The sequence below is a fragment of the Macrotis lagotis genome, chromosome 3 (genome assembly GCF_037893015.1).
Source record: "Macrotis lagotis isolate mMagLag1 chromosome 3, bilby.v1.9.chrom.fasta, whole genome shotgun sequence".
Lineage (NCBI taxonomy): Eukaryota > Metazoa > Chordata > Mammalia > Peramelemorphia > Peramelidae > Macrotis > Macrotis lagotis.
The window spans coordinates 271551787-271578388 of NC_133660.1; the positions used below are offsets into that span (position 1 = coordinate 271551787).

At 48.2% G+C, this 26602-nt stretch overlaps 1 protein-coding gene across 1 annotated transcript; it reads left to right on the forward strand.

The window, feature by feature from the left end:
* Positions 1 to 15699: 15699 nt before the first annotated feature.
* On the forward strand, positions 15700 to 25327 carry F2 (coagulation factor II, thrombin). The gene is made up of 14 exons (XM_074230570.1): positions 15700 to 15836; positions 16358 to 16521; positions 16661 to 16685; positions 16970 to 17023; positions 17580 to 17685; positions 17799 to 17935; positions 19371 to 19676; positions 20165 to 20287; positions 20393 to 20519; positions 22600 to 22767; positions 24053 to 24226; positions 24342 to 24520; positions 24710 to 24780; positions 25035 to 25327. Exons 1-14 carry the CDS (start codon positions 15758 to 15760, stop codon positions 25170 to 25172), a joined length of 1851 nt encoding a protein of 616 aa, XP_074086671.1. The 5' UTR covers positions 15700 to 15757; the 3' UTR covers positions 25173 to 25327.
* The last annotated feature ends 1275 nt before the right edge of the window (positions 25328 to 26602 follow it).

The window sequence follows — 26602 nt, forward strand, 5'->3', positions numbered from 1 at the left end:
ATGGAAAGAATAAAAATGCGATTACAAGATAAAGAAATAGCGCCTGTGCTCAGGGGATGGGGTGCGACGGCTCATCCGGCCCCAAGGCTCGGGGAGGCCCCCTCGGCCCGCCCCGCCTCGCCCCGGGCGCAGCCGGCCCGAAGGCCTGGCCTGGCCATGACGTCACTCGGCCTCCGCTCGCGGCTTCCGAGTCTCCGCGGGCCCGTTATTATGACGACACCAGCCGTGGGGGAGGGGTGGGGCCGGGGCCCCCAGCCGGAGGCGGAACCGGGGGGCGGGTGCCAGTTTCCGGGGGACGGCGGCGGCGGCGCGCACTTCCGGCGGGGCCGCCGGGCGGCGGAAGCCTCCTTCCCGCGCGGCCGCCGCCGCCTCCCGAGGGCCCGGATCGCCCTGGGGTTCACCCATCCTTCCCCCCAACGTCTCCACCGCCACACGCCTCCTGTGGGGGTGGGGAGGGAGGCAAGGAGGGGGGAATGGCAAAAGTCGCCCCGCTGAGCGGAGAACAGACATCGCCCCCGCGGCGCCCCGGAGGACGAGTCCGCCAGCCGCCTTCCCCACCATTGCGGGCAGGGCGGCCAGGGAGCCCCTCGAGGGCCTCGGACTCGTCCGACGGCGGGTGCCGTGCTGGAGGCGGCTTAATTACACGAGGCTGCCCCAAGGAACCGGGAGAGGTTGGCCCAACACCGCTTCGAACAGAAGAGACTTGCTCCCAATTCTTTTTTTTTTCAGGGTTTGTTTTCTTTTTGGCTAGGCAAATGGGGTTAAGTGACTTGCCCAAGGCCACACAGCTAGGTCATTAAGTGTCTGAGGGCGGATTTGAACTCAGGTCCTCCTGACGCCAGGGCCGGTGCTCTATCCACCGCGCCGCCTAGCCGCCCCTGTCCCAATTCTTTGAAAGCTTCCAGTTTTAGTCCAGGTTGCGATCAACAGAAAAGAGAGAAGACCCAAAGAAATGCCGTGGGAGACTCAATGGGGGAGAAAGTCACAATTTTCTTCCACTCTTCCTTCCCACCCTGCCGCTCAGCCAGTCTAGTGATTCCGTGTACCTTTATGTTTAACGTGGTTTACATATTAGTAAAGACTAATTTTACATCGTAGTTTACATACATCTCTATGAGGAAATAGGACTAATTTAAAAGAAAAAGAACCATGGGGTAGGAAAGAAAAACAGCAGAAATTTTTTAAAACTTGACCATAGTGCTCATTCAGATCCTGTGGTTTGTTTTGTTTTTTTGTTTTATTTTGTTTTCTTCCTCTGGATGAGGAAAGCATTGTCCACGGCCCATCTCCCAGGGTTGTCCCAGCTCTCTGAACTGCTGAGAGGAGCTACACCTGTCAGGTTTGATCATCTCACAATGTTGTTGTTAATGTGTTCATCGTTCTTTTGGTTCTGCTCCCTTCACTCAGCATCAGCTCCTGTAATTCATTCCATGCTTCTCTAGAGTCAGACCATTTATGGTTTCTTATAGAGCAATAATATTCATGTACCCTAACTTGTTCAGCCATTCCCCAATTGACGGGCATCCCCTCAGTTTCCCATTCTTTGCCACTACAAAAAGCTGCTGTGACTATTTTGGAACATGTGGGACTTTGACCATTTTTTTCTGAATGTAGACCTAGTTTTGGTATTGCTGGGTCAAAGGCTATGATCAGTTTTGTTCTTTGATCATAGTTACAGATTGGAGAGATTCTCTCTAGCCAAAGGATCCCAGCATAACTGGAGAATGTCAACTGGTAGGATTTTTCAAAAAACTGGGAGCAAAATACCAGCACACAAACTTATCAATCAAGAAACACTACCTAAGTTAGGCTAGCTAGGACTGAAAAAACTATATGTTACCTGATTTGATCTTCACCACCTGGTAGGTGGTGGTATTGTCTTTATTTGCAGATGAGTAAACCAGAACAGACTTGCCCAGGGTCACACAGCTAGTGGGTGTTTGAAGAAGTTGAAATAAGGTTAAAAACAAGAGTTCTTGCCCTCGAGAGCTTACATTCTACTTTAGGGATTCACATTTGAAGCAATGACAAATGTATTCATAAGTGAAAAGCATTCGGTAACTGCTGAGTGGGCAGCTGAATGACACAATGCATAACCAGGCTAGAGGCAGGAGGACTTGAGTTCAAGTGAGGCCTGAGATAATGGCTGTGTGACCCTGGGTAAGTCACTTCACCCTATTTAGTTACTTATATGTAAAATGAGCTAAGAAAGGACACAGCAAACCACCCCAGGGTCTTTGCCAAGAGAACCCCAAATGGGGTCATGAAGAATCAGATGCAACTGAACAACAAAAATGTGCCTAAGTGCTATGCATTGAACATAAAAACCATCCCTGGCCCTTTGACCCAGCAATACCACTACTAGGTCTATACCCTGAAGAGATGATGAAAAAGGGTAAAAACATCACTTGTACAAAAACATTTATAGCAGCCCTGTTTGTGGTGGCAAAGAATTAGAAATCAAATAAATGTCCTTCAATTGGGGAATGGCTTAGAAAACTGTGGTATATGTAGGTCATGGAACACTATTGTTCTATTAGAAACCAGGAGGGATAGGAATTCAGGGAAGCCTGGAGGGATTTGCATGAACTGATGCTGAGTGAGATGAGCAGAACCAGAAAAACACTGTATACCCTAACAGCAACATGGGGGTGATGTTCCACCTTGAAGGACTTGCTCATTCCATCAGTGCAACAATTGGGAACAATTTAGGGCTGTCTGCAAAGGAGAGTGCCATCTGTGTCCAGATAAGGAGCTGTGGAGTGTGAACAAAGTACAAGGACTATTCCCTTTAATTTAGAAAAAAACATATCTTATGTCTGATCTTGTTACCTCTTAGACTTCTTGTCTCTTCCTAAGGATATGATTTCTCTTTCATCACACTCAATTTGGATCAAGGTACAACATGGAAACAAAGACTGACAGAGTGCTTTCCGTGGGGGGGTGGGATTGTAAAACTCAATATCTTTAATAAAAAATAAATTAAAAAAAAAACCATCCCTGGTCTCAATGCACTTGTGTTCTACTTGCAGGAGAAAATATACTGAAGAGATTATAAAGGGCACAGTCGTCAGGTACAGTTCTGGATGGTTGGCAGGACCCAGGGCTCCCGAGCATCAGGGGCAGGGTGGGTGGTCTTGACTGAAGGAGGCTTGGTTGCTGCCTCTCTTCTCATTCAAAGTCGGAGTGGTCATTCTGGGGACATTACTTCTCCATGCCTCAGTGTTGTCATCTGTGAAAAGGCTAGTCACACACTTGCCCAGCCAACTGCCCTGAGTGTTTCATTGCTTAGGAAATATTTGTTTATTTTCTGAGAATCGAATGTGATTTTGTGGAGGCGGTTGTGAAGATCAAATGAGATGGTGACTATGTAAATGGGCAAACTGTGAAACATGATATACAAGATGAAGGTGGGACTATTTCTGATGTTGATGGACCTGCGGAGGGATGGACGTGTATGTGAACAGAGCTCAGGTTGGGCCAGGTGAATAGGAGTGTGGGCGAGGGGGACCCTCATGGCCTAGAAGGGAAGCTCTTTGAGGGCAGGCACCCTCCATAGTATGTTAGAAGGGGCCAAGTTCTCAATCAGAACCAACATCTGAGTATTAGCTCGGAGAATATCTGAGTGTGTAGCTCAGGGCTTTTGGGGAATTGGTTTCATGAAGGCTTCAAACTGTCCCTCCAGCTCCCTCAGTTTGGTTCAGCAGGGCCAGTGGGAGGAGGGGAATGTGGCCCAGAGGTTCTACCTGCAAGTGTCTCAGACATCCCACCTGACTTTGAGCTGCTGCTATGCCCAGCCTCCTGGCACCCACCCAGGTTGTACAGTGGAGCAGTTGCTGACCAGGGGTCCCGGGTTTGAAGACTAGACCAACGGGGATGCCACCAAGTCACACACAGGTGCATTTTTGGTGGGGACTGCTGAAAGGGCCTGCAGTTCTTATGTCATGGGGAGAGGTTCCAGAGACTAACTCTTATCAATGTGGGCTCTTCCAGGAGGGCCCAGCCCAGGTCTCAGTAAGAGGTATGATGCAGAAGAGAGCTACCAGATGCCAAGGGACCCCAGAAGACACAAAGCACATGCCTGGAGTCACACACCAACTAGCAGAGTCTGAGCTCATCTCCTAGCCACTACCTACCTCAGTTTCCTTAGACATAAAATTGAGATAACTGCAGCCCTATGCCCAGGAATATGGTGTGAGGTCCAGGAAGATTGTAAAACTCCTCTTCCAGCTCCTGGTAAGTATTAGGTTCTCAAAGGCTCATTTCCTTTTCCCTCCCTTAAAATCCAAGGTGAGTCAGGGTCTTAGGCTCTCTATCCTCTGCCTTATCAGATGGGGGTGACAAAAGTACCTTCTAAACTTTAAACCCTTTGTAGAAGTATTTTACTTTTTCTCAATTACATGTAAAGACAACTTTTAGCGTTCATTTTTTGTAAACTTTGAGTTCCAGATTTCTCCCTCTCTTACCTTCCCCCTCTCTGAGTGGGTGAGAAGTTTGATCTAGGCTCTCTGTGCCTTTCCCTGGCAGTCATGTCTAAACCTCCTCATTGACATGAGCCTAGAACTCACTGGGAAGGAAGAAGGTTGGGAGCCCCTGGAATTCCTAGAGAATTCCCTGTGTCTTCTCATCTCATGCCCATTGTCCAGGGAAGACGCTGTCATCCCTCACCTGGCTTTTTAGTGGTTTGGCATCTCCTGTGTTGACCCTGCACTCCTCCCCTTCCCTTTCAGCCATCTCTCCCCAAGAGGACCCGACCGTGGAAGAAGCAGCAAATCAGAGCCCCCAGTTTGGACCTGTGTCCCAGGGAGAGATTCTCCCTAGGCCCCCAGCCCCTGGAGCCCAAGACTACATTAAAGATGCGGAGGATGAAGGAAAAACAGCCCCAGAGGTGGGGTGTGACTGAGGGGGGCCCTTGGCCCAGCCCCCACTTGGTTAATAAATCCTGTAATCCATTTGGCCCTGCCCCCTCAGGGCCTGTCTCCCTCAGATGGCCAGGATGGCACAGCAGAGCCTCCTGGAGGCAGGAGGAGCTCAGAGGGCACTGCCCAGCTCCTTTTGAGGTGTTCCCATTGCACTATGTGCAGCAAGGCCTTCCTGCAGCTGTGCCACCTGAAGAAGCACCAGCTTGTGCTGGGCACAAGTCGTTCCTCTGCACAGAATGTGGCAGGAGCTACAGCTCGGAGAGGAGCTTGGTCAAGGCCCATGGCCGGGCCACCAGGGGGGTGCACCCCTTCCCTTGTCCACAGTGTGACAAGGTGCCAAGACTTGCAGGAGCACCAGCTGGCACACTCAGGGGTCTGCCCATTCACATGTGAACAGTGTGGAACATCCTTCACCCACTGGCCTTCCTTATGGCTTTATTGTAAGATGCACCAAGTGTCTATGGCCCTCAGCCAGGGCCCCTGCCCTATCTGTGGGCATCCCCTGGCCAGCCTGGGCTCCCCAGGCAAGAAGTCCTTCCTTTGCACCCCCTGTAGCTGGACCTTCTGCCAGCATGGCAACTATGGGGACATCTGCACTTCCATATTAGTGGGTGCCCCTACCACTGTCCACTATCTTCTCCCAGCTACCAGAGGCTGTGATGGTACCATATGTCTCACAGGGCAAGGCTTATCTCTGTCCAATGTGTGGCAAAGCCCTGCAGGATTCCCATACATTCTGAGCCCATGAGCACCTGCCCTCTGGTAAAAGATCCTTTCCATGCCCATAGTGTGACAAAGCTGACACTCTGACCACCATGCTGCAAGGCTACCTCAAGTCTCACTTGGCAAATAAACCTTAAACCTTTCTGCTGCCCAATCTATGACTTAGGCTACAGCCTGCTGCAGAGCCTCAAAAGGCACCATCTCAGCCATCAGACCAAGATCCCCAGCCAGCCAAGCCCACTCGGGGCTGCTCCAGGCAGAGACAGAGCTGCTAGTCACCCCAGGTGAAGGGGATCCCTCCCTGGCCCCAGCCTCTCTCCCAGCTAGAGTCATTGAGGGTAAGGCCAGAGGGATTGTGGTTCAGGGAGAGCCAACCCCAGGCACCGGCTGGTCCCCAATGAAGAGCCTGGGGTGGTAGAAGTGGGGATGGGCCCCTGCCATCCCCCCTGCAGGGTCCCATCAGAGAAAGAGGTTTGGTAGCTGCTCGGTGTTCAGTGTCTCCAGGAACCCAGTCTTTGTGCTGTCTGACTGGAACCAGAAGGAGAAGGTCAGATGCCCCTCCTGGCCATGGCAAGGGCCCTGGTGACCTCAGCCAGCCTTGGGAAAGCTCCTGGTCTATTGGCTATCCGCTCTGAGGCCAAGTATCCCAGAGGCCTAGTCGGGGTGTCAGGTGTCTCTGCACACCTGGCCTCTGAATTGAGCTTCAGATTAGCCAGAAGCTTCCCACTTGAGACCTGGGAGCAGCTCCCTGCTCTCCCCAGGGAGGGTGGGAATCTCTGCTGGGAAACTGGGAAGGTGGGAACAGCAAGGAGCCATCTAAGGGGCTTTAGGCCAGAGTCAGGCACTTCCCATGGGGAATAGGGGTCATGTGGTGGCCTCTCCAGCTCACCAAATCCCAGCAGAATAACCAGCTGGCTTCGGTCAGCCAGCAAACCTTCATTAGCCACCTGGCCTGTGCTACTTGCTGGGATTACAAAGAAAGGCAGAAACAGTCCCCAGCATGAACAACTACTTGGTGGAATGGGAAGGAGGAAAACCTGAGTTCAGATCTTGCCTGGGACACTCGGGGTGTGTCAAGTCATGGTCTCTGAGAGTCTTCATTTTCCTCAGCTGCAAAATGGGGATAGTAAATGGAACTGCGTAGACCAAGCGCTGTATAAATTTTAGCTGTTACTACTGGTAGGTCACCATTTTGGAAGGGACCAAGACTATAAAGGTTCATTCAACATCCTACAGGCACCATCATATCTTCCAACAGAACCTTGTGGGTTAATTTCCATTTTATAAATGAATAAACTGAGGCTCCCAGTCAGACGGAAGGGAAACAGGGACTTGGGGAACAACTTGACTGGAGGCTGATGTGAAGGTTTGTATGTGGTCTTAATGCTGGATCTTACAGAGCCACAGTGGAGGGCTTGCTTTGGGCCTGGCTCCCTTTCTTTGTGTAGGGGAGTTTTAAAAGCAGGAAGCATAGTCCTCCTTCCCAAGGAATTTAGGATCCATTGGTCAAAACAGCATGAGATAAGAGGAACATATGGGAGAATTTTAAAAGCCCCAAGGGTGACACAGCTGAAAAATAATCTTACCTTGTGCCACCCTCCTGCTAAGCGCAGGGGTGCAGGTGTATTCATTCTTCCCTAGATAAGAACACCTGCCCTGGCTTCACTCCAGGCCACCTGTCTTCATGTTACAGGTCAGATGAAAGAAGAAAAGGTGAACAAACAGGAGAGGGCTAACCCTCACAACTAGTCTAGAAATGGAACCAGACGTTTGAGATGATCCCACCCAACTTCCTCATTGTAAAGAGAAGGAAACTGGCTTTGAAAGTGAGAGGAGCTTTGCCCAAGGACAGCCAGCCGGGGAGTAACAGCCAGCCAGAAAGCCTGAGCCTCCCCACTCTGGCCATACAACCAGATAAGAGATTTTTAAGAATCGGTGGAGAGACTTGGAATTTTATTCAACGGTGACGTTCATTAAGAGGAATATGGGGCAGCTAAGTGGTGCAGTGGATAGAGCACTGGCCCTAGAGTCAGGAGGACCTGAGTTCAAATGCAACCTCAATTAATAATGACCTAGCTGTGTGGCCTTGGGCAAGCCACTTAACCCCATTGCCTTGAAAAAAACCCAAAAAGAAAAAAAGAGGAAGAGCATTTATTTCAATTGTCCCTGAACAACATTTTGAGAAGACTAGACACTGAGAGGTGCTTAACTTCCCCTAGTTAAGGTCTTCAAGCAGGCCTTGAATGGCCCCTAGATGAAATTATACACAGATTTGGAGAGTTGGGGAGAGCATTAGTGGCCGTCCGGTTCATCCTTTACCCAGAAGCAATCCTCATCTAGAGCTCATTGAAGGTCTGTTTCAAAACCTTAACAAGGGGAAGTTAGGCACCTCTCAAGGGACCCTATTCCATTTTGGGGCGGTACTATCTGTTCATCAGTCTTTCCCAACCCCAAGGAATTGTCTGCCTGTTGTCTCTGATTCTGCCCCAACAGTCAAGCAGAACCAGCCTAATTTAACCTCCTCCAAACAGCTGGGTCCCCTCTGACGCTTCTCTTTGCAGCTGGTCAGTATCTTTAACTCTGGTGTCCAGAACAGAACACGGCATTCCAGATGGCTTTGGAAGAGAGCCAAGAACAGGGGGACCATCACCTTCATATTCGTGGAAGCCGTGCCTCTGAGCATAGCCCAGGCTCACGTTAGCTTCCTTGGCAGCCAAATCACACTGTTGACTTTGGTTGATTCTGCGGTCTAGCTCTTAGTCATAACTTCTATCTAACCATGCCTCCCTCACATTGACCTGGGCCCCGGTGTAAGACTTTCCAAATTCACCCTGATGATGTCATCTGATTAGATTTACCTTTGCCCTCTCCCCTGTAGATATCTTTGGGGATCTTTGTTATCATCCAGTGTCTTACAGTTTTGTGTTATACAGAGCATGGAGTCTGTACCTTCACTCAGGTCATTGATAAAAACATTAAGCTGCACAGGGCCGAGCATGGATCCCTGCAACATGGTCTCATGTCTTCTACCTCCTTTTGTCTGAGTCTCTTTTGTATTATACTATGCTGTCTTTCTTCAGCTCTAACTTTATGTTCTGTATTCTGCAATGGTTTTCTGCTCTCATGTCTAAAGTTAGCTTTTGGTTGGGACATCCTGTTTTACAATTTATTTTTGGGTCACATAAGTTAACGCCTAACTGAACCATTTCAATATTGATGTTCTCTCTATAAAACGCCCAAATAAAAGTATATTGCAAATATACTGCAAAGTGTCCAGAGGAGGGCAATCAGGATGGGGAAGGGCCTTGAGTCTGTGCTAGAAGGATCAGGTGGTTGGAGGAAATGGAAATGTTAACCCAAAGAGAAGCGTCAGAGGGGACCCAGCTGTTTGGAGGAGGTTAAATTAGGCTGGTTCTGCTTGACTGTGGGGGCAGAACCAGAGACAACAGGCAGACAATTCCTTGGGGTTGGGAAAGACTGATGAACCATATAGTACCGCCCCAAAATGCAATGGGGTTCCTTGAGAGGTGCCTAACTTCCCCTTGTTAAGGTCTTGAAACAGACCTTCAACAGACCTCCCAGATCTTGAAAAACTAAATAAAAGTTGGCGAAGTTGATTTCGTTATGTACCTAGAGTTAGCATTATTTTGCTGAACAATGAGTCATTTTTTGGAGGGTATCAGGGTCTTTAATCAATGAATTAGCTATAATAGATAAAAAATTTCAGTAGTTGGGCTCATAGTATGGTTTGCTACGTAGATAACCATCTGCAAAAGTGAGCTGGATTCATGTGCTATTTTTATAATCACACTTTAAAGCTTATTTTCCTCACAAATCTGTGAGGGAGTAACATTATTTCCCATTCTGTATGAATAATCAGGTTTATGATTTTCTTCATATCATATAATATAGACCAAAGTAAATGGTAAAAATGTGAAGCTGTTGAGGATATAATCCTGCTTTAACATGTTAGTTGATTTTTTTTTAAGCACCTGAGCCAAAAAAGCCTTTAAAAGAACCTCCTCAAACTAAGGCTCATTCATATGTATCATAGGCGATTCTGATGCAATCATAAAAACACACTGAATAGGGGCAGCTAGGTGGCTCAGTGGATAGAGCACTGGCCCTGGAGTCAGGAGTACCTGAGTTCAAATCTGGCCTCAGACACTTGATGATGACCTAGCTGTGTGGCCTTGGGCAAGCCACTTAACCCCATTGCCTTGCAAAAACAAACCAAAAAAAAAACCCTAAAAAAACCCCACACTGAATAATGTATTTGTGTAGCATGGTGTAATATGAGTGCCAGAGGCTAGGAAGACCTCAGTTCAAGTCCTGTCTCCTGACATAGACGATGGCAAGGTCCTTTTACTTATTAGGGCTCTAGACAACTCAAGACTAGGACCTTCAGAGTACTGCATCGATAAGAGGAAGTTTCTTTTCCTAGCAGTTCCCTACACCAATAAAATAATCAATCTAGTTCCTATTTCTACTCTAATGATATATTGAATATCTTTATCAAGGGAAGCAAAAACAGGGAATATGTCAGGGACAAACCTCAGAGAAGGTCTTTATTGGAGGATCTTCAAATACTCCTGAGTCATTTTACCTTGCTTTGCTCACATGAATATAAAAGAAAAACGACTGCCATACAGATATCTCTATATGAGATGATATTTAACATCCATATTGTAAAGTATGATGAGGGGAAAAGTCTACAAAAAACGTCATCAGATCCTCCAAACTAAGTCAACAAACCTTAGTATGCAGTGACTAAAATGCAAGTAGGCATAGAAAAGGTAGACCAAAAATACTGGAAAATATGTACAAGAATAAGAATTGAAGGAGGTCAAAACTTGTCTACTGTTGAGCAAGCGTCATGAATACTTTCTTTAAGAACTAAGTCAAGGGGCAGCTGGGTGGTGTAGTGGATAAAGCACCGGCCTTGGAGTCAGGAGTACCTGGGTTCAAATCCAGCCTCAGACACTTCATAATTACCTAGCTGTGTGGCCTTGGGCAAGCCACTTAACCCCATTTGCCTTGCAAAAACCTAAACAAAAAAAAAAAAGAACTAAATCAAGAATGTTTAAGAAAATGTTTACATGTATCTGAGAAATGTTTAATGAAATAAAAAAAATTATAATCAAATTAAGAATCACTGAATATGGAAAAACGCTGAACAAGATCAACAAAATGCAGTCCATGATGGCTTAGGACTTAGTTCTGGTTACAGACATGGGAGTCACCTAGGAATCTGCTGTTTGTGTGTCATTGGAAGAATAATTTGTCATAGCAAATGGTAGAAATTGACTCAGAAGAGTAAATATGAGAAGGCCCAGCACTGGATACAGAAGCTGCATCCTGGTTGATTTGGAGGGCCTGTTGAAAATCAATGAAAATCAGAAGTGGTTAAAAGACTTTGAAACAAATTCCTGTTTCCTTATAGGAGTTTAATCAATAAAAAGTTATCACCTCAACCAGGAGGTAAAAGAGTACAGAGAGTGCCCTATCCAGAAAAAATGCGATATTGCCAAACACACGCCTACGTTGGTGAATAAAAGTTCTCTTGGAAAACTATATTTCTTCTTAAGAGCTCTGTTGTCTCATAAAATGGAGAGAAAAATAAGTCTGTAGAAAAGTTGGCTTGAGACCCAACTGAGCCAGATCTTTGCAAGAATATTTATAGACAGGAATGAGGACAAGACAAAAAATAGTATATCTCCTTTAGCAGTTCATAACATTATTTTAATAATTAATGATAGAATTGCACATTTTTGGACTCTTTAACACCTTATTTTCCATTGTGCCACATGAACAAGTGACATAGTGCTGAAGTATTAGAAGCCAGGGAGAATAACAGGAACTGACCATATATACACTCAGAAGGAATCTCTACTGCTGGTTGCAGTTTTGAAAGCTTTCATTTAACATATACATACATATATATATATGTATATATATGTATATGTATATATATATATAGATATATAGCTAATATTAGATTGCTTTCTATGGGTGGAGGGGGGAGGGAAGGGAGGGAGAGAGAAAAATGCAAAACTCAAAACCTTGCCAAAAAATGATTGTTGAAAACTACCACTGCATGTAGGGAAAAATAAATAATTTTGTTTTTAAGAAAAAGAAAGAAAACTTTCATTTAAGGGATTGATTTTCAAGATATTGGAAAGGGGAAGATACTAAACATATGGGAAAAGTCGCACATAGTATTTCCAGAAAAGAAGGTGAAGATACCATTAAGTCCCATCCAAATGTTTTATCTTTATAAAATCCTTATCTTAGCTTTATGAAAGCCTGAAGAATGATCTGTACTTTTATCAAGATGATGTCTGATGAAAACAGGAGAGGGGGACAATTAGGTGGCACAGTGTTAAGCCTCGGTCCTGGAGTCAGGAGGACCTGAGTTCAAATTCGGCCTCAGATACTTAATAATAATACCTAGCTGTGTGTCCTTGGGCAAGTCACTTAACCCCATTACCTTGCAAAAAATTAAAAAATGGGAGAGGAGAATAGGCAGTCTTTCATACAGTTTTCTGTAGTATCCTTCTGCACATAGTAGACTTGTCAGAAAGGCTTATTTGAATTGAATCTTCACAAAAATCAAAAGGCGTAATGGTAATAACTGCTGATTTACAAAAAAAAAAAATAGGACTCTGTGGAGAAAATGAAACCTTATTGGGTCTCCTCTAATAAGCTATCTACTGTGCATATTAAGAGCAGATAAGACCTCTTGATAAATACCAAAAAGTTTTATTGACAAATTTTTCTATCTATTGATAGATTTGCTGATAAATACCAAAAAGATTATTACTAATAAGTAATGGAGGGAGATATATACCATGTACCCAGGCTGTTTGTAACTTCCTTGGAGTATGTCTATGAGGATCAAAATGGAGGAGGGATTCCCTCTAGTGGGATTCCCCATCTGGGGGCAGCTAGATGGTGCAGTGGATAGAGCACTGGCCCTGGAGTCAGAGGACCTGAGTTCAAATCTGGCCTCAGACACTTAATAATTACCTAGCTGTGTGACCTTGGGCAAGCCACTTAACCCCATTGCCTTGAAAAATCTAAAAAAAAAAATTAAACAGGATTCCCCATCTGGAGGGCTCCTCCACCTATCATGTAGCCTTCCAAATGTGTCTGTCTATGGGTGACATTATGCTGATCATATGAACATATGAATAAATAGATAGATGCAGATATATCTAAATATACAATACCAGAATACTAGTGCTTCCTCAGTGGATCCATAAAATGTAAAATAATTTTGGACTAACAAAGCACATAGAAAACACCAACTGAATGAAAAGTGCCTGTTGTCCAGAATGATAATTAGATAGATAACTCCTTGAGTTGGTTCATCAATAGTTATATTGGATGTGTGTGTGTGTGTGTGTGTGTGCATGGGATTGGTCAGGTGGTGCAGTGTGCCAAATTTGGAGTCTGTAATATTTCCTGAGTTCAAATCTGACCTCAGACACGTACTAGCAGTGTGAACTTGGGCAAATCATTTAATCCAACAATCTATAAAATGAACCAGAAAAGGAAATGGCAAAACATTCCAGTATCTTTGCCAAAAAGACTCCAATGGAGTCATAGAGCCAGACACGACTGAACAACAGCAATCATCTATGTGTGTGTGTGTGTGTGTGTGTGTGTGTGTGTTAGATAGCTCTACACATAAAACAGTGATCTGTACCCAGAATTGATTGATTTGGGGGCAGGAGAGTAGTCTAGAATGTCTTAGAGAAGTTAGTCAGCACTTGAAATAATCCCACAAGCTCAAAGAAAAAAAAAACAACAAAAGACTATTTTTCAAGAAAAGCTGTGTCCATGCCTCATCTCCGGACTCTCCTCAGTAACCTCACACCCACTTGCCTTGTACTCTGGCCCTGTTAAGGGATACTTTCTCCCCTGCAGCTACTTTCCTTTTTCTAGACGTGCCAAACCCCTGATCAGATTAATTCCTCCATTGTTAAGGGATTGGTTTTGTCAATAGGTTCTGGCCATCCTTGTATTTCCCCTGGCCAAAGTAACCCTCTAGTATTCTGGTGAGGCTACATAGAAAGACAGAAACTCACCACCTCCCCAAAATACAAATGCCGGGTCATCCAAATGGGAAAAGTCATGGTTGGCGTGAGTGGGTCATAGCTTATTTCCAACAATGACACACACACACACACACACACACACACACACACACACACACACAAGAAATCTAAATATTTTCCAGCAAATGTACACTCAGAAAAGAAGATCCCATTGTATAGTGTGTACAAGGCTGAACAATGCCAACGTTAAAAAAACAGATCTAGCATAAGTAACTTCCAGCTCATTGGGCATCAAAGGAATGTTGAGTCAGAACTTAGACTTCATATAGACTGCTGCACCGCACCGCCTCCTCATAGCTTTAACTCAGAGGCATGCCACTTGTCCCCAAGTCACACAGACGCAAGATTTGAACTCGGGTCCTCTGACAATCCAAGACCCTTTCCACAACTGCATGCTGAAAGTTGCCTTCTTGACCCTCCACTGAACACTGGTATTTTATAGCAAGTGACATCTTAACCCAGCTGCCGGAGACCTGGATCAAACGCAAGAGTGAGTACATTGGTCAGGGTGGGGCGGTGGACACTGAGCCCTGGACCTTCGGGACCATCCTGCCTCCCCACCCTCGGGCTGGAGCGGCAAGGGCTGGGTCAGCCTGTGGACACGCCTGGTCTCTCTCCTCCATTCCCTCCGCCACAGTAATCCCTGCTCTCATTCCTGGCTCCCCCCTCCCACTGACCACCCCAGATGGCACGTAACCCTAGCAGGACAAACTAGGAGAGACGGGAGAGAACTTCTGATTCCCTCTGGACCCTCTGGACCTGCTCTTTGTCCCTCAGTCCTCAGGCTCAGGGCTAATATTTACTCTCCCACCCTCTACCTATGGCAAACAGGAAATGGGCGAGGGAGGGTGGACAGAAAACAAGGGCCTGGAGAGCCGTCCGGGGAAAAAGAAAGCGACTCTTCCAGTTACAGGGAGGCAGGGTGGGGGGCAGTGGCAGTCTGGAGCAACGTGGAACCTCAAGCCCAGGAGGCCAATGGAACATGATGTTCCCGCCAGCCCCAGGGACAGTGAGCCGGGAGGCAGAGGCCTAGGCTTGAGGAATTCTTCCCATGGGGTATCCGAGTTACTACACTGGCTTAAGCTTCCATTCCCTTTATTTATTGTGGATCACAAAGAGCTCCAGGAGTCTCTGGGGCTAAAAAATCCGCGTGACGTTTAGGTCCCCTCCCTAGTACCTACGTCACTTTTCTTTGGTGTTCCTGGCCTATCTTGTCTGGAGGTGACAAGAATATCATTCTTCTCTGCTTCTCTGCTCAGCACCATTTCATATACATTCTCCCACATTTTAACTTTTTTTTTTTTTTATGGCTCTTTCCAGTCTTTTCTCTCTGGTCCCATAGAAAGAGCCATAGGTGTGAAATCAAAAGATGAGTTCAGAAGTTGCATTCATCATCATCATCAACGAGCATTTGTTAAGTGATTACTGTTTGCTAGACACTGTGTTAGCCACTGGGAATTTCATACTGCCCCCCCCCCCACAAATGTGTCCTTGGCTGCTACCTGTATGCCAATGACTAAATCACCTAACCTCGTGGGACCTCATAAAATTAAGGCAGAGGACTAGCTAATCCCTCAGGTCCTTTCTAGTCCAAATTCTCTGGTCACTTTGATCTCTGAGACGTTTGCAGCAGAGGCCTTAATATCCTAATCTTTTAGACAAGGGAGCACCTCGAGAGTCCCAAACAAGGATCTCTGACCCTCTACAGTCAAACCTTGCTCCATTGCTGTCTTTTTGGGCAAGACCAGAGATCCACCACAACTGGCATCAATGCCCAGGACGTGTCCCTGAGCATATCACTCATTCCTGGGCTTTTCCCAGCCAAGATCGGGAGCCAAAAGTGGGGATGGGCAGGAGCAACGACTGTCCCTCCAGCCCTGACCCGGTGACCCCTTCTTTCTGATTTCTTCATGTTGGTTCAATATTAACCCAGAGGGGCCAGATTGGCTTGCCTGTGATCCCTACATCCACAGCTTCTCCAGGGGCACCATGATGGTTGTTCAGGCCCTGGCCCTACAAAGCTGCCTGACCCTAGGAGTCTTGCTATCCCTTGCCCACTGTGAACATGGTAAGGACCCAAACATTCTTTGGGGTCTGGATGGGAGAATGGGGTCAGGTAGGTGACACGGGTACTAGGAAGAGGACCTGAGAGAAACAGAAGAGATCAAGGGAGAATGGTGGTTTCCATCTGAAGGGAAACAGGGAAGAACACAAAGTGTTTGGTTGGGGGTTTGGCAGGGGGGTTTGGTTGGGGAGAAGTGTTAGGGGTCTCTGTGATGGAGGGGGCCAGGGGCTTGTCATTGTCATCTTCAGACAAGCTGGAGAAGAAGGATGAGAACAGGAGGACTAAGCCGCCGCTCTAAACGGGGCTCTTCTGTCCTTGTCCAGGAACCCCTTGGTTTTCCAAAGCTCCTGGTCAGGTTGGTTCCTCCAGAGGAATGGGCAGGGACCTCAGAGAGCAGGACCTCTGACCTCCAGTGAGGGCCCTCCTGAGAGGGAGGCTTAGGTCTGGGCCTCTCTCAGCTGGCCCAGCCCTGTTGGGGGCTGCAGGTTCACACCCCCACCTCCCCTCCTCCCCTCCCCATCCAGTGTTCCTGGACCAGTCCCAGGCCCTGTCTGTGCTCCAGAGGGTCCGGCGGGCCAACAGAGGGCTCCTGGAAGAAATGAGAGAGGGGAATCTAGAGCGGGAGTGTTTGGAGGAGCAATGCAACTATGAAGAGGCTTTTGAGGCTCTGGAGTCCATCTCAGTCACTGTAAGAAGGGGCTGGGGCAGGTGCAGGGAGACCCTAGCAAAGAGGCGGCAGCGAGGCCGGGGAGGAGGGCTAAAAGCAAGGTGGGGGGCAGTGGCCTGGAAGTGGTCCCAGCCCTTCAACCTGGCCTTCGTCTTTACAGGCTACCTTCTGGATCAAGTATAAGAGTGAGTAAACTGACCAGGGTGGGGGGTGGGCACTGAGCCCTGCACCTGGTCCACAGGCTGAAACCTCTCGACCTCTCATCCCTCGATGTCAGCAGAATTCCCCTGGGGATGACCTTGGCCACCCCACCCTCTTCCTCCTTTCAATCCTGGCCCAGGGTCTGAAGCAGATGGCCCAGGCTCCCTGGGCCTTGGTGCTTAGGGACCAGCTGATGACCTCCCCCAAGTCCACGGAGGCTCCAGCACCTCATCCCTTGCTCCCATGGATGTTTTTGCTTCTCTCCTAGTCTGTGAACCTGTGAGGACGACCTCAAGAGTTATTTTTGATGCCTGCCTGGAAGGTAAGAAATAGAACCCCCTTGTCCTGGGGGATACCGGGTCAGGGGGCAAAATCCACTAGGGAGAGGGAAGAGCTGTGTCCAGGCTGAAGGGCCATGCTGGTCCAGGGGCAGAACTGTACCCAAGTCAGGGGCTGTGCCAGGAGCCCAGAGGAGAGCCAGCTAGGGGGAGAGCCATGGGAATGAGGAGATGATAGCTGGGTGGTCAAGCTATCCAAGCTTGGGGCTGGAGTCGGGGAGAACTGAATGCAATTCTAGCCTCAGATACTGCCTAGTGGTGTGACCCTGGAGAAGTCACTTCACCTCTCTCTGCCTCAGTTTCCTCAACTGGAAAATGAGGAACACAAAATAGGGACCTACCTTCAGAGTTGTATGAGATCGTATCCGTAACGCACTCTACAAGCCCTACATTGATAGAGGCTGTCATTATTGTGAATTTGGTGCAGGGGGCAGGGGTTCTACTAGGGATGAAGGAACCTGGGAGGGGCCAGAGCAGAGTAGAGACCCCGTGGTGGCCTCTGAAGGCTCAGGACCTTCATCAGGGTCTGGTCTCTGGCAGGGAATTGTTCAGAGGGCGTGGGGCTGAATTACCGGGGAAACATCTCGGTCACCAAGTCTGGGATCCCGTGCCAGCTGTGGAGGAGTCGCTACCCACACAAGCCAGAGTGAGTGTCTTCCTCCCCAGGGCCCCCCAACCCTTCTCCACAAATACCCCGGATGGAGAGAACTGGGTCAGGTCCGGCCGGGCCTCTCTAGGCTGACCGCTTTCTCATTCCAGACTCAACTCTTCCACACACCCCGATGCGGACCTCCAGGAAAATTTCTGCCGAAACCCAGATGGCAGCTCCAGGGGCCCCTGGTGCTACACCACTGACCCCACCCTGCGGCGAGAGGAGTGCAGCATCCCGATCTGTGGTGAGCCCAGAAAGAGGGGAGGGGAGGCAAGCGGGGAGAGAGGGGCTGGTCAGCCAGGGTAGAGGCAGGACCAGGAGTGGGGCCAGAGCAGCTGGGGGCAGGAGCAGGAAGGGGGACCAGGGTAGCTGGGGGAAGGCAGGAGGAGGAGGCAGGGCCAGGTAGCTGATGGAGGAGCCTGAGGCTGGGGCAAATAATCACAATGCCCCCTCCGGGCTGTCACCCTTAGCACACTGTGAAGCATGATCAATAGGGTTTAAAGGCAGAGCAGTCCCTGGAGTCAGCCAGGCACCCGTCAGCTAGTGGGCCAGCAGAACTCCATAGTCAACAGCAGAGGCCCAGGACAGCTGGCTCCAGAAGGGAGGCGGAATCGCACGGGCTCCTCACTACATTTCTGGGCTCTCCCTTTGCCTGCACCAATGGGCACCCCGCTCTTCTCAAGTTCACTCTCCGACTGTACCCCCCATCTTTTTTTTTTAATTTATTTAAGGCAGTGGGGTTAAGTGGCTTGCCTAGGGCCACACAGCTAGGTAATTATTGAGTGTCTGAGGCCACATTGGAGCTCAGGTACTCCTGACTCCAAGGCCGGTGCTCTATCCACTGCGCCACCTAGCTGCCCCTGTACCCGCCCCCCATCTTCAGATCACCAGATTGGTGTTGAAGACCCCCAAGTTCTTTTTTCCCAGGAGCTCAGTTTCTGGCTCATGGTCTTCCTCACTTCCCTAGCTTCTGCCCTTCCCTTCTAGAGGCCTTCACCCTGGGTGTTGACAAGTCCCCAGACACTCTGCTGTCCCAATCTCAGGCTATCCCTGAGTTCACCCGATGGGTCCTGGACACCCAAAGGGGATTAAGTGTGTCCCTCCCATGTCTTGTCATTGCCCACAACTGTTTCTGTTCCATGGTCAGAGTTTGACCCTCTCACTTATTTCTCTCTTTTTCAGCCCCCTCCCCAGACCTGTTCTTATTCTCCCCAAGCCCTCCACTGCTCAGCCCTTTCTCAGGTCAATACCCCACTTGGCCTTGACTGTCCTTTCTTCTGATCTCAGCTCCCCACTGTCCCCTGCTCTCCCTAGAATAGTCTCACCATCTTCCTCCCATGTATTAAAAAAAAACTGGAGGAAGTCCCCCAACCCAAGTTGACTGTCTAGCCAACTGACTCAGCTGGGCACTCCCTGAGGCAGGAGAATCCCATATTAGATCACACTCTCTGGAAATTTCTGCAAAACTCTCTTGGATTTTCTGTCTCCTCTTATCTCATCATCTCCCTTCTTACTGCCTACAGAGATGTCCATGTCTCCCCATCTAAAACCAAACAAAGAGATCTTGCCATTCCCAGTTTCATTATCTATAAACTCTGACTCCTCACCTGACTTGGGTGCTTTCCATGGGGTGGGGGCGCTCAGGAAATTGCTGATGAACTGGTTTCCCGATGCCCCAGGATCAGACGGCTTCACCGTGCCCACTGTGCCTCTGACCCCAACCTTGGCACCACGGAGCCCGAAGTCTTGTATCCCTGATAAGGGCCAGAAGTACCAAGGACAACTTGCCGTCAGTATGTCCGGGGCTCCCTGCCTGCCCTGGGCCTCTGAGCAGCTGAAGCCGCTTCTCAAGGAGAACACTTTTGACCCTGCTGTGTCCTTGGAGAAGAACTACTGTCGAAATCCGGATGGCGATGAGGAGGGTCTCTGGTGCTTTGTGGACGGGAACCCCATTGGTCCAGAGTACTGCCAGGCTGACTACTGTGGTGAGCCTAGGCATCAGGACACCCTGGGTGGCTCAAGGCTCTGGGGAGAAGATGGGACCCAAGGCCATGGACCTAGTGGGCATCTTTCAGGCACCTCTGGATGTTGGGAGAGGTGGAAAGCGGGCAGACTCAGAATGAGGAAACTGGCTGGATGGGAATCCTGGAAAGGTGGGGAGGATTCCTAGAATGGCAAAGCCAGCCCAGTGTCCCATGGGAGTGAATGGCCCAATCAGGTCCTCTGACTCCTGATCTCGCCATGTTGCTGCCTAGTTCATGCCAAGGCTTCCTTGGGCTGGCCAGCTGGGGACTTAGCCAAGACCTCCTTCTTCACAATAACCACTGGGTAGCTAATCTCTGTGAATAAGGCACTGAGGAAATCTAAGACAAGTCAAGTCTCTGTCTTCATGGAGCCCATGGGAGGGAGGCAGGGGGACGGGGTGGGGGGAGCTGGAGCTCATGGTTTCCCTGCACTGCCGTCCTGCCCCCAGACAGCCCCGTGGATGAGGTGGATGAAGGCCTGGAACTGGAGCCAGAGGGCATCTCGGGGCGGAGCACAACCCAGGTGTACAAGGTGTTCTTTAACGAGAAGACCTTTGGTTCTGGAGAAGCAGGTGAAACAGAGCGGCCAGAGCGGGGCCTGGCACGGGTGGGCTGCCTGGCAGGTGGGTGAGGGGGCACCCGGCTGCCTCATGGACTCGCTCCCTCTGGCTTTGCAGACTGTGGGCTCCGGCCCCTGTTTGAGAAAAAGGGCCTAGAGGACAACAGCGAGCAGGAGCTGATGGACTCTTACATAGGCGGACGCATTGTGCATGGGGACGACGCTGAACTGGGAACTGCTCCCTGGTACGATGTGGGCTATCCTCCCTGTGCCAGGAGCCTGGCTTCAAACCTCTCCTTTTTCCTACCCCACAGGGCTGTTGGGAGATGCGAGACACCTGGAAATGCCCCAGTGTGATTATGGTTATTGTTGCTATCATTCTTCTCTTCCCTTTTCCCACCACCACCCTACCACTCACTCTTAAATCTAGTCATCCAGTCGGCTTGGGGCAGCTGGGTGGTGCTGCAGTTCTGAAGTCTAGAGGACCTGAATTTAAATCCAGCCTCAGACACTTTCAAGCTGTATGACCCTGGGCAAGTCACTTCACCCCAAATGCCTCCAAAAATAAAAGAAAGAAAACAGTAAAAAAGCGGGAAAACCTAGTCTGCTACTTTAGGGGCATACTTGCTTTTCCTCTTTGGGGAGATTATATTTCCCACTCCTTGGCTGGGTAGGATTTCCCTCCTTGTGGAACCCCCAGGTGACTTCCAAGAAGAACCTTGGTGACCCCTCCTCGAGGAGGTCCTTCCAGACCCAGAGTAGCCTAGAACTCCCCCCCCCAGCTCATGATTAATAATGCTTATTGAACTGGAGCAATGATCTGCATGCTTGCTCCCCATCTCCTTCCCCTGGTTGCTCTTCAGTTTAACTGAGCCCTTTCACTTGAACCCCCAAGACGTACCCTTGGGGATCATCCCTTCTCTCTCTCTGTCTTGGTCTATTTCTCTTTCTGTCTCTGCCTCTCTGTCTGTCTCTCTCTTCTCTTTGTCTTGGTATCTTTGTCTCTTTCTCTGTCTCTGTCACTTCTCCATCTGTCTCTTTCTCTGTCTTTCTCTGCCTTTCTGTCTGTGTCTCTGTTTCTCTCCTCTTTGTGTCTATCTCTGCTCTGTCTGTTTCTCTCTCTCTCTCTCTTTCTCTTCCCCACATGGAATGACATGGCTTTTCACTGCACACTCTTAGAATTGTAGAATTGAGAGCTGGGACTTTAGTTTATTTAATCCAAACCTCTCTTTATACAGATGAGGAAACTGAGAAGGAATCTGACTTGTCAAAGTCATACAAATTATTTTTAAATATATATATATATATATTTGCTTAATTTATTTATTTTAAATATCCTTTTCTTTTTAAATTTTGGGTTCTAAGTTCTTTCCCTTCCTCCTACTGAGAAAGCAAGGAATATGATATCAGTTATTCATACATCACTTAAATTTTACACTGAGACTAGAACCTGGATTCGGGTTTTCCCTTCTTTACTCTCCTGCCCCTCAGCCAGATGGGTCTCAGACATCATGGTACCTACCTTTGGGTGAAGGCTGGGCCTTGGAATTGCTCCCGGAGAGGAGGCCATCCTTGGGGCAGCCAACAGGGCCCATGGTCTCCTGTTGCTATCTTTCTTAGGCCCTGAGAACAACTCCCTTGGTTCTCCTCCCGCCACATTGGTCACTGGCTCTCTTTGGTTGCTGGCTCTTCATCCTCTCCCATCCCCTGCACTCGGGGCTCAACCTCAGGGACCCATCTGGTCCTGCCCATCTAAGGATCCCCTTGAAGTGGTCATCCACTCTGCTCAACGTGCTCCACCTCCACTGCTCTCTCCCCTCTCTCCCTCATTAGCTTCAAGGTTTCAACCACTTTGCTCTTTCTAGATTCAGCGACTCCTGAGGACACAACCTGTGATGGAGTAGCCTCCAGCCCCAAGGAGGAAGCATAGGCTAGTTGAGATTGGTCTCTGAGTCTGACAGTCTTGTAGATCTGGTGAGGGGATTAGATTGGTCATCTCCAGGGCCCCCCCACCCCAACCCGGCTCTGAATCAGTGATTGAATGAATGCAGGGATGATCCCACAACAGACCCTTTCTCCTTCCTTCACTTCACTCTCCTCTAGAAAACCTGGATTCTTACAGACTCTCTGGACCCTAAGGTGTGGGATCCAGGTTTTGTTCTCAAAGGACTTCATAGACATAAGTTAACCATGGATTAGTAATGTCCCCTATTGGTGTGTTGTTTGCAGGCATTTTGAGCATTTTCATGGACTCTTAGGGCAAGGTGCTGGTTCTAGGGCCAAGGGTAGCAATGATTGACTCCAGGTATGACCTTTTGTCTCCAGGCAGGTGATGCTTTTCCGGAAGACCCCTCAGGAACTGCTGTGTGGTGCCAGTCTCATAAGTGACCGTTGGATCCTCACCGCTGCCCACTGCCTGTTCTACCCACCCTGGGACAAGAACTTTACAGTGGAGGACCTGCTAGTGCGCATTGGGAAACATCATCGCTCCAAGTATGGAGTGGGGCCAGGGGCAGGAGCAGGCAGGATGGTCTTCCTAGGAAGTGATACCCTTTACCTATGGAAAGTCAGGGGGAGGTCTGATCCTGGAGAATGGTTCATCCTCAGTCCTTTCTGATAGAGCAAGAGATGGACCTGAATTCAGGAGACCCAGATTCAAATTTTGATTAGTCATTCTAAGCCTCAGTTTCCTCATCTGTAAAGTGGGGAATGACACTTTTCCTCTCCACTGTAAAGTGTGGTGAAAGAGAGAGTTATGTTTATTATTCCAGAGCTCTTGAGGGTCTTTGCGGGGTTCCTTCAATGCTATCAAGCACAGTCATCTTCATTGAGATATCAAGCAAGACCCAAGTCTGTAATCCTATGACCCAGCCATGCCCACCTGTCCTTCAAGGTTGTTCCATGTCTTCCCATAAGTTAGCCATAAGGGATGCCCTTAACCTCAAGAAGGGTCCTTCCTCAAGTTCCCACAAATTCTGCTCTGTACCCTTCTCATACCCCCATCCTCTAGTTATCACTAGGGGAGTCTGTAAGAACTTTGGAAGGGGTCCTTAGAGTTAATGGTGCTCCTAGGAAGGGAGGCTGGGATGGTCCTTCAAAATCTAGTTCAACCCCCAAATTTTCAAAAAACCAATATAGATGTTGTTCCAAACATTGCTATTACCTCCCAGTGACACCATCCCTTCAGACAAAGTAGTTGAGTTGACCCATTGGCCACTTCTGGCAATGTCTGTGTCAACAGGAACCCCTAGTCTCTCTGATGACAGGGCCCCCACTTCCCAGCTCTCTCATTCAATCAATCCATTTTAGGGAGGGCTGACTGGGCTTTGCCTCAGGTCTATGCATTTATTTTTAAATTTTGCTTTTATTTACTATTGTCTAATTAAGAAGCATTCACTTTCTTTCCCTTCCACCTTCCCTCCCATGTGACAAGTAGAAAGTCAAGAAATCAAATTCCCACATGTTGGTCATGCCCCAGAATACATGTCTCATTCTGGATCTTATAACTACCTCATTTGAAGAGATGAAATGGAGGTTGAGAAGGGGATGTTTATCGTGCCCAAAATAATGGGTTTCTAGGAAAGGGGGATGTTTCTTTTAAGCCCTTATGATGAGGCAGGTACCCACTGGGAATATAAAGAAAGGAAAACCCAGTCCCTGCCCTCAAGGAGCTCCCAGTCTACTGGGGGAGGATGTAGATAAGAGAAGGAAATTCAACATGTGGGTGAATATAAGGACTCGGAACATCTCCTTCATCCCCATGGTGGGCTCTGGACAGGTATGAACGTCCCATGGAGAAGATTGCCAAGCTGGAAAAGATCATCATCCACCCCAAATATAATTGGAAGGAAAATTTGGATCGAGACATCGCCCTGCTGAAACTCAAACAGCCCATCACCTTCAGTGACTACATCCACCCTGTCTGCTTGCCCTCCAAGGAGATCGTGCAGAAGTATAGCCTGAGGGGTGTATGGCGGAGGGTGTCCGGGCTGAAGCTGGGCCCTGGTTGGGGAGAGGCCACTAGTGTCTGGGTTCAACATTCATTCTCTCATTTCCCTCTCTCGCAGGTTATTCCTGTCCGGATACAAAGGGAGGGTCACTGGCTGGGGCAATCTGAAGGAGACATGGGTCTCCTCAAAGGAAAACCTGCCCACTGTCATGCAGAAAATCAACCTCCCCCTTGTAGAGCAGGCAATTTGCAGACAATCCACCAGGATCAAAATCACGGACAACATGTTCTGTGCAGGCAAGTTGGAAGGGGCAGGAGGAGAGGCTGGGAAGAGGAAGCCCAAGGTCCAAGGTTCACTCAAGCAGTTGGAGAGATGGATGGAGACCACCCTGGCCTGATGCCCAGATCATCTCCATTCAGGTGTCCTTGGGCAGAGTGGGCGAGGGTCTAATTTCTGAAGCAAACAACTGTCACTCCCCTCTCTAGGGTTCAAACCCGATGATGAGAAACGAGGGGATTCATGTGAAGGGGATAGTGGAGGACCTTTTGTGATGAAGGTGAGTGTCACTTCTAGATGGAAATTTTGGAAAGCATTAGGGTGGGAAAAGGGCCCTGGCCAGATTTAGAATTTGGCCAGAGCCCCTGGAGCTTTGTCCGGAGGTTCCAGTATTTAGAAGGAGCTAACAGCATCATCCCACTCCTCTATCTTATGTACAAGAATGACTCTGTATAGCTGTGGTCAGAAGAGGTGGTTCCTAGGGAGGGTAGATGATGGTATCTTGCATCAATCTTTAATCCTGTCTTCTTTAAGAGCCCTTTTGACAAGCGCTGGTACCAAATGGGCATCGTGTCCTGGGGCGAAGGCTGCGACCGGGTTGGGAAATATGGCTTCTACACTCATGTTTTCCGTCTGAAGAAGTGGATACAGAAAAACATCGATCGATCTTGACTTTAGGGGGCCACCTGAGCAAGGAGCATGAACTGGAGAGGCCTCCCCTCTCCCCAGTGAAATGGGAGGGTTTGTGTTTTTTATTTCTAAAATATCTATTTCCCAATAAAAGTCTTTCCTTCTGTGACATATGGCTGTCCTGCTTCTCACATCTTCGTCCTGGGCTCAGGCGGTCCCTGAGGGGCTGCTCAGGACATCTAAGAACTAAATCACTATGTGGACTAGAGGGAACCAACTTTGGAAGAGGAATCATCATACAAGGCAAGGGTCCTTAGCCTCTTTTTGGGCTATGGACCCTTTATGAGAATCATGCTTTTAAATAAAGAAAATAGCAAGTTTCAATTAGAGATTTGTGAAAATAATCCATGTTCACAGATATCCCTAAAGTTGCTCCACAGGCTCCAATGTAAGAAGAAGTCAGGTTTGAGGCAGATTTTATTTTTGGAGGGGGTGGGGAAGGCAGAAACTCTAGGACCTAGACTCATTTTCAACTCAAGAAGGTTCTCTAAAACTTTTCCAACTCTTTTCTCACTCCTGCCTGGAGAATGTCTTGCCCACCCAAGGCTGGCCTATTATGGCCTCCACCACAATGCATGTTCACACCAAATGCTGCCAACTAATATCCTTTTCTTTAGTTGGAAGAATTGCTGTGAGCTTGGTCCCCATTTTCTCTTTCTTCATTCAGATTTCTGATGAAGAGCTGGCCTTTCTTATCAAGACTAACCCCCTCTACACATCTTTCTTTGAGAAAAGTTGGTATTTTATGGGGGCAGCTAGGTGGCGTAATGTATAAAGCATCGGCCATGGAGTCAGAAGTACCTGGGTTCAAATCTGGTCTCAGACACTTAATAATTACCTAGCTGTGTGGCCTTGGGCAAGCCACTTAACCCCATTCGCCTTGCAAAAAAAAAAAATTGTATTTTACATGTTATCTAATTTTGTCATCATCAAGGATATCATTGTCCCCAATTTACAGAGGAAAAAAAAAGCTGAGAGGGGTTATAAGATCATTTGGCTACTAAGTTTCTGAGGCAGGATTTGAATTCGTCTTCCAGACTCCAAACCCCATGATCTTTTCTACAATATGCCACTGAAATGCCTATTTATAAAATTGGGACTTAGGATTTAAAATGGGAGTCTAGTCTTTAAGGCCATTAAGAGAGGACAAACATGCCCTCCCAATGTGTCCCTTGGACCAGCTGTTGGCAAATGGGCTATGTGAAACATAGGTCTGAAACTTCTGTTTTTCCAGTGTAGTTGAGTGCTACAGGTGAAAGGTTGAATGTAGGTAAGGTTGGGGACCAATCTGACAAGGCTTGTCCCTAAGGTTCTAGTCCCTATGGTTCTGTGCTTGCTTGCACAACTGAATATTTTTGTCAGAATTTTGGATAAAGCCATGCTAATGTTGTTTAGCCATTTTCAGTCATGTC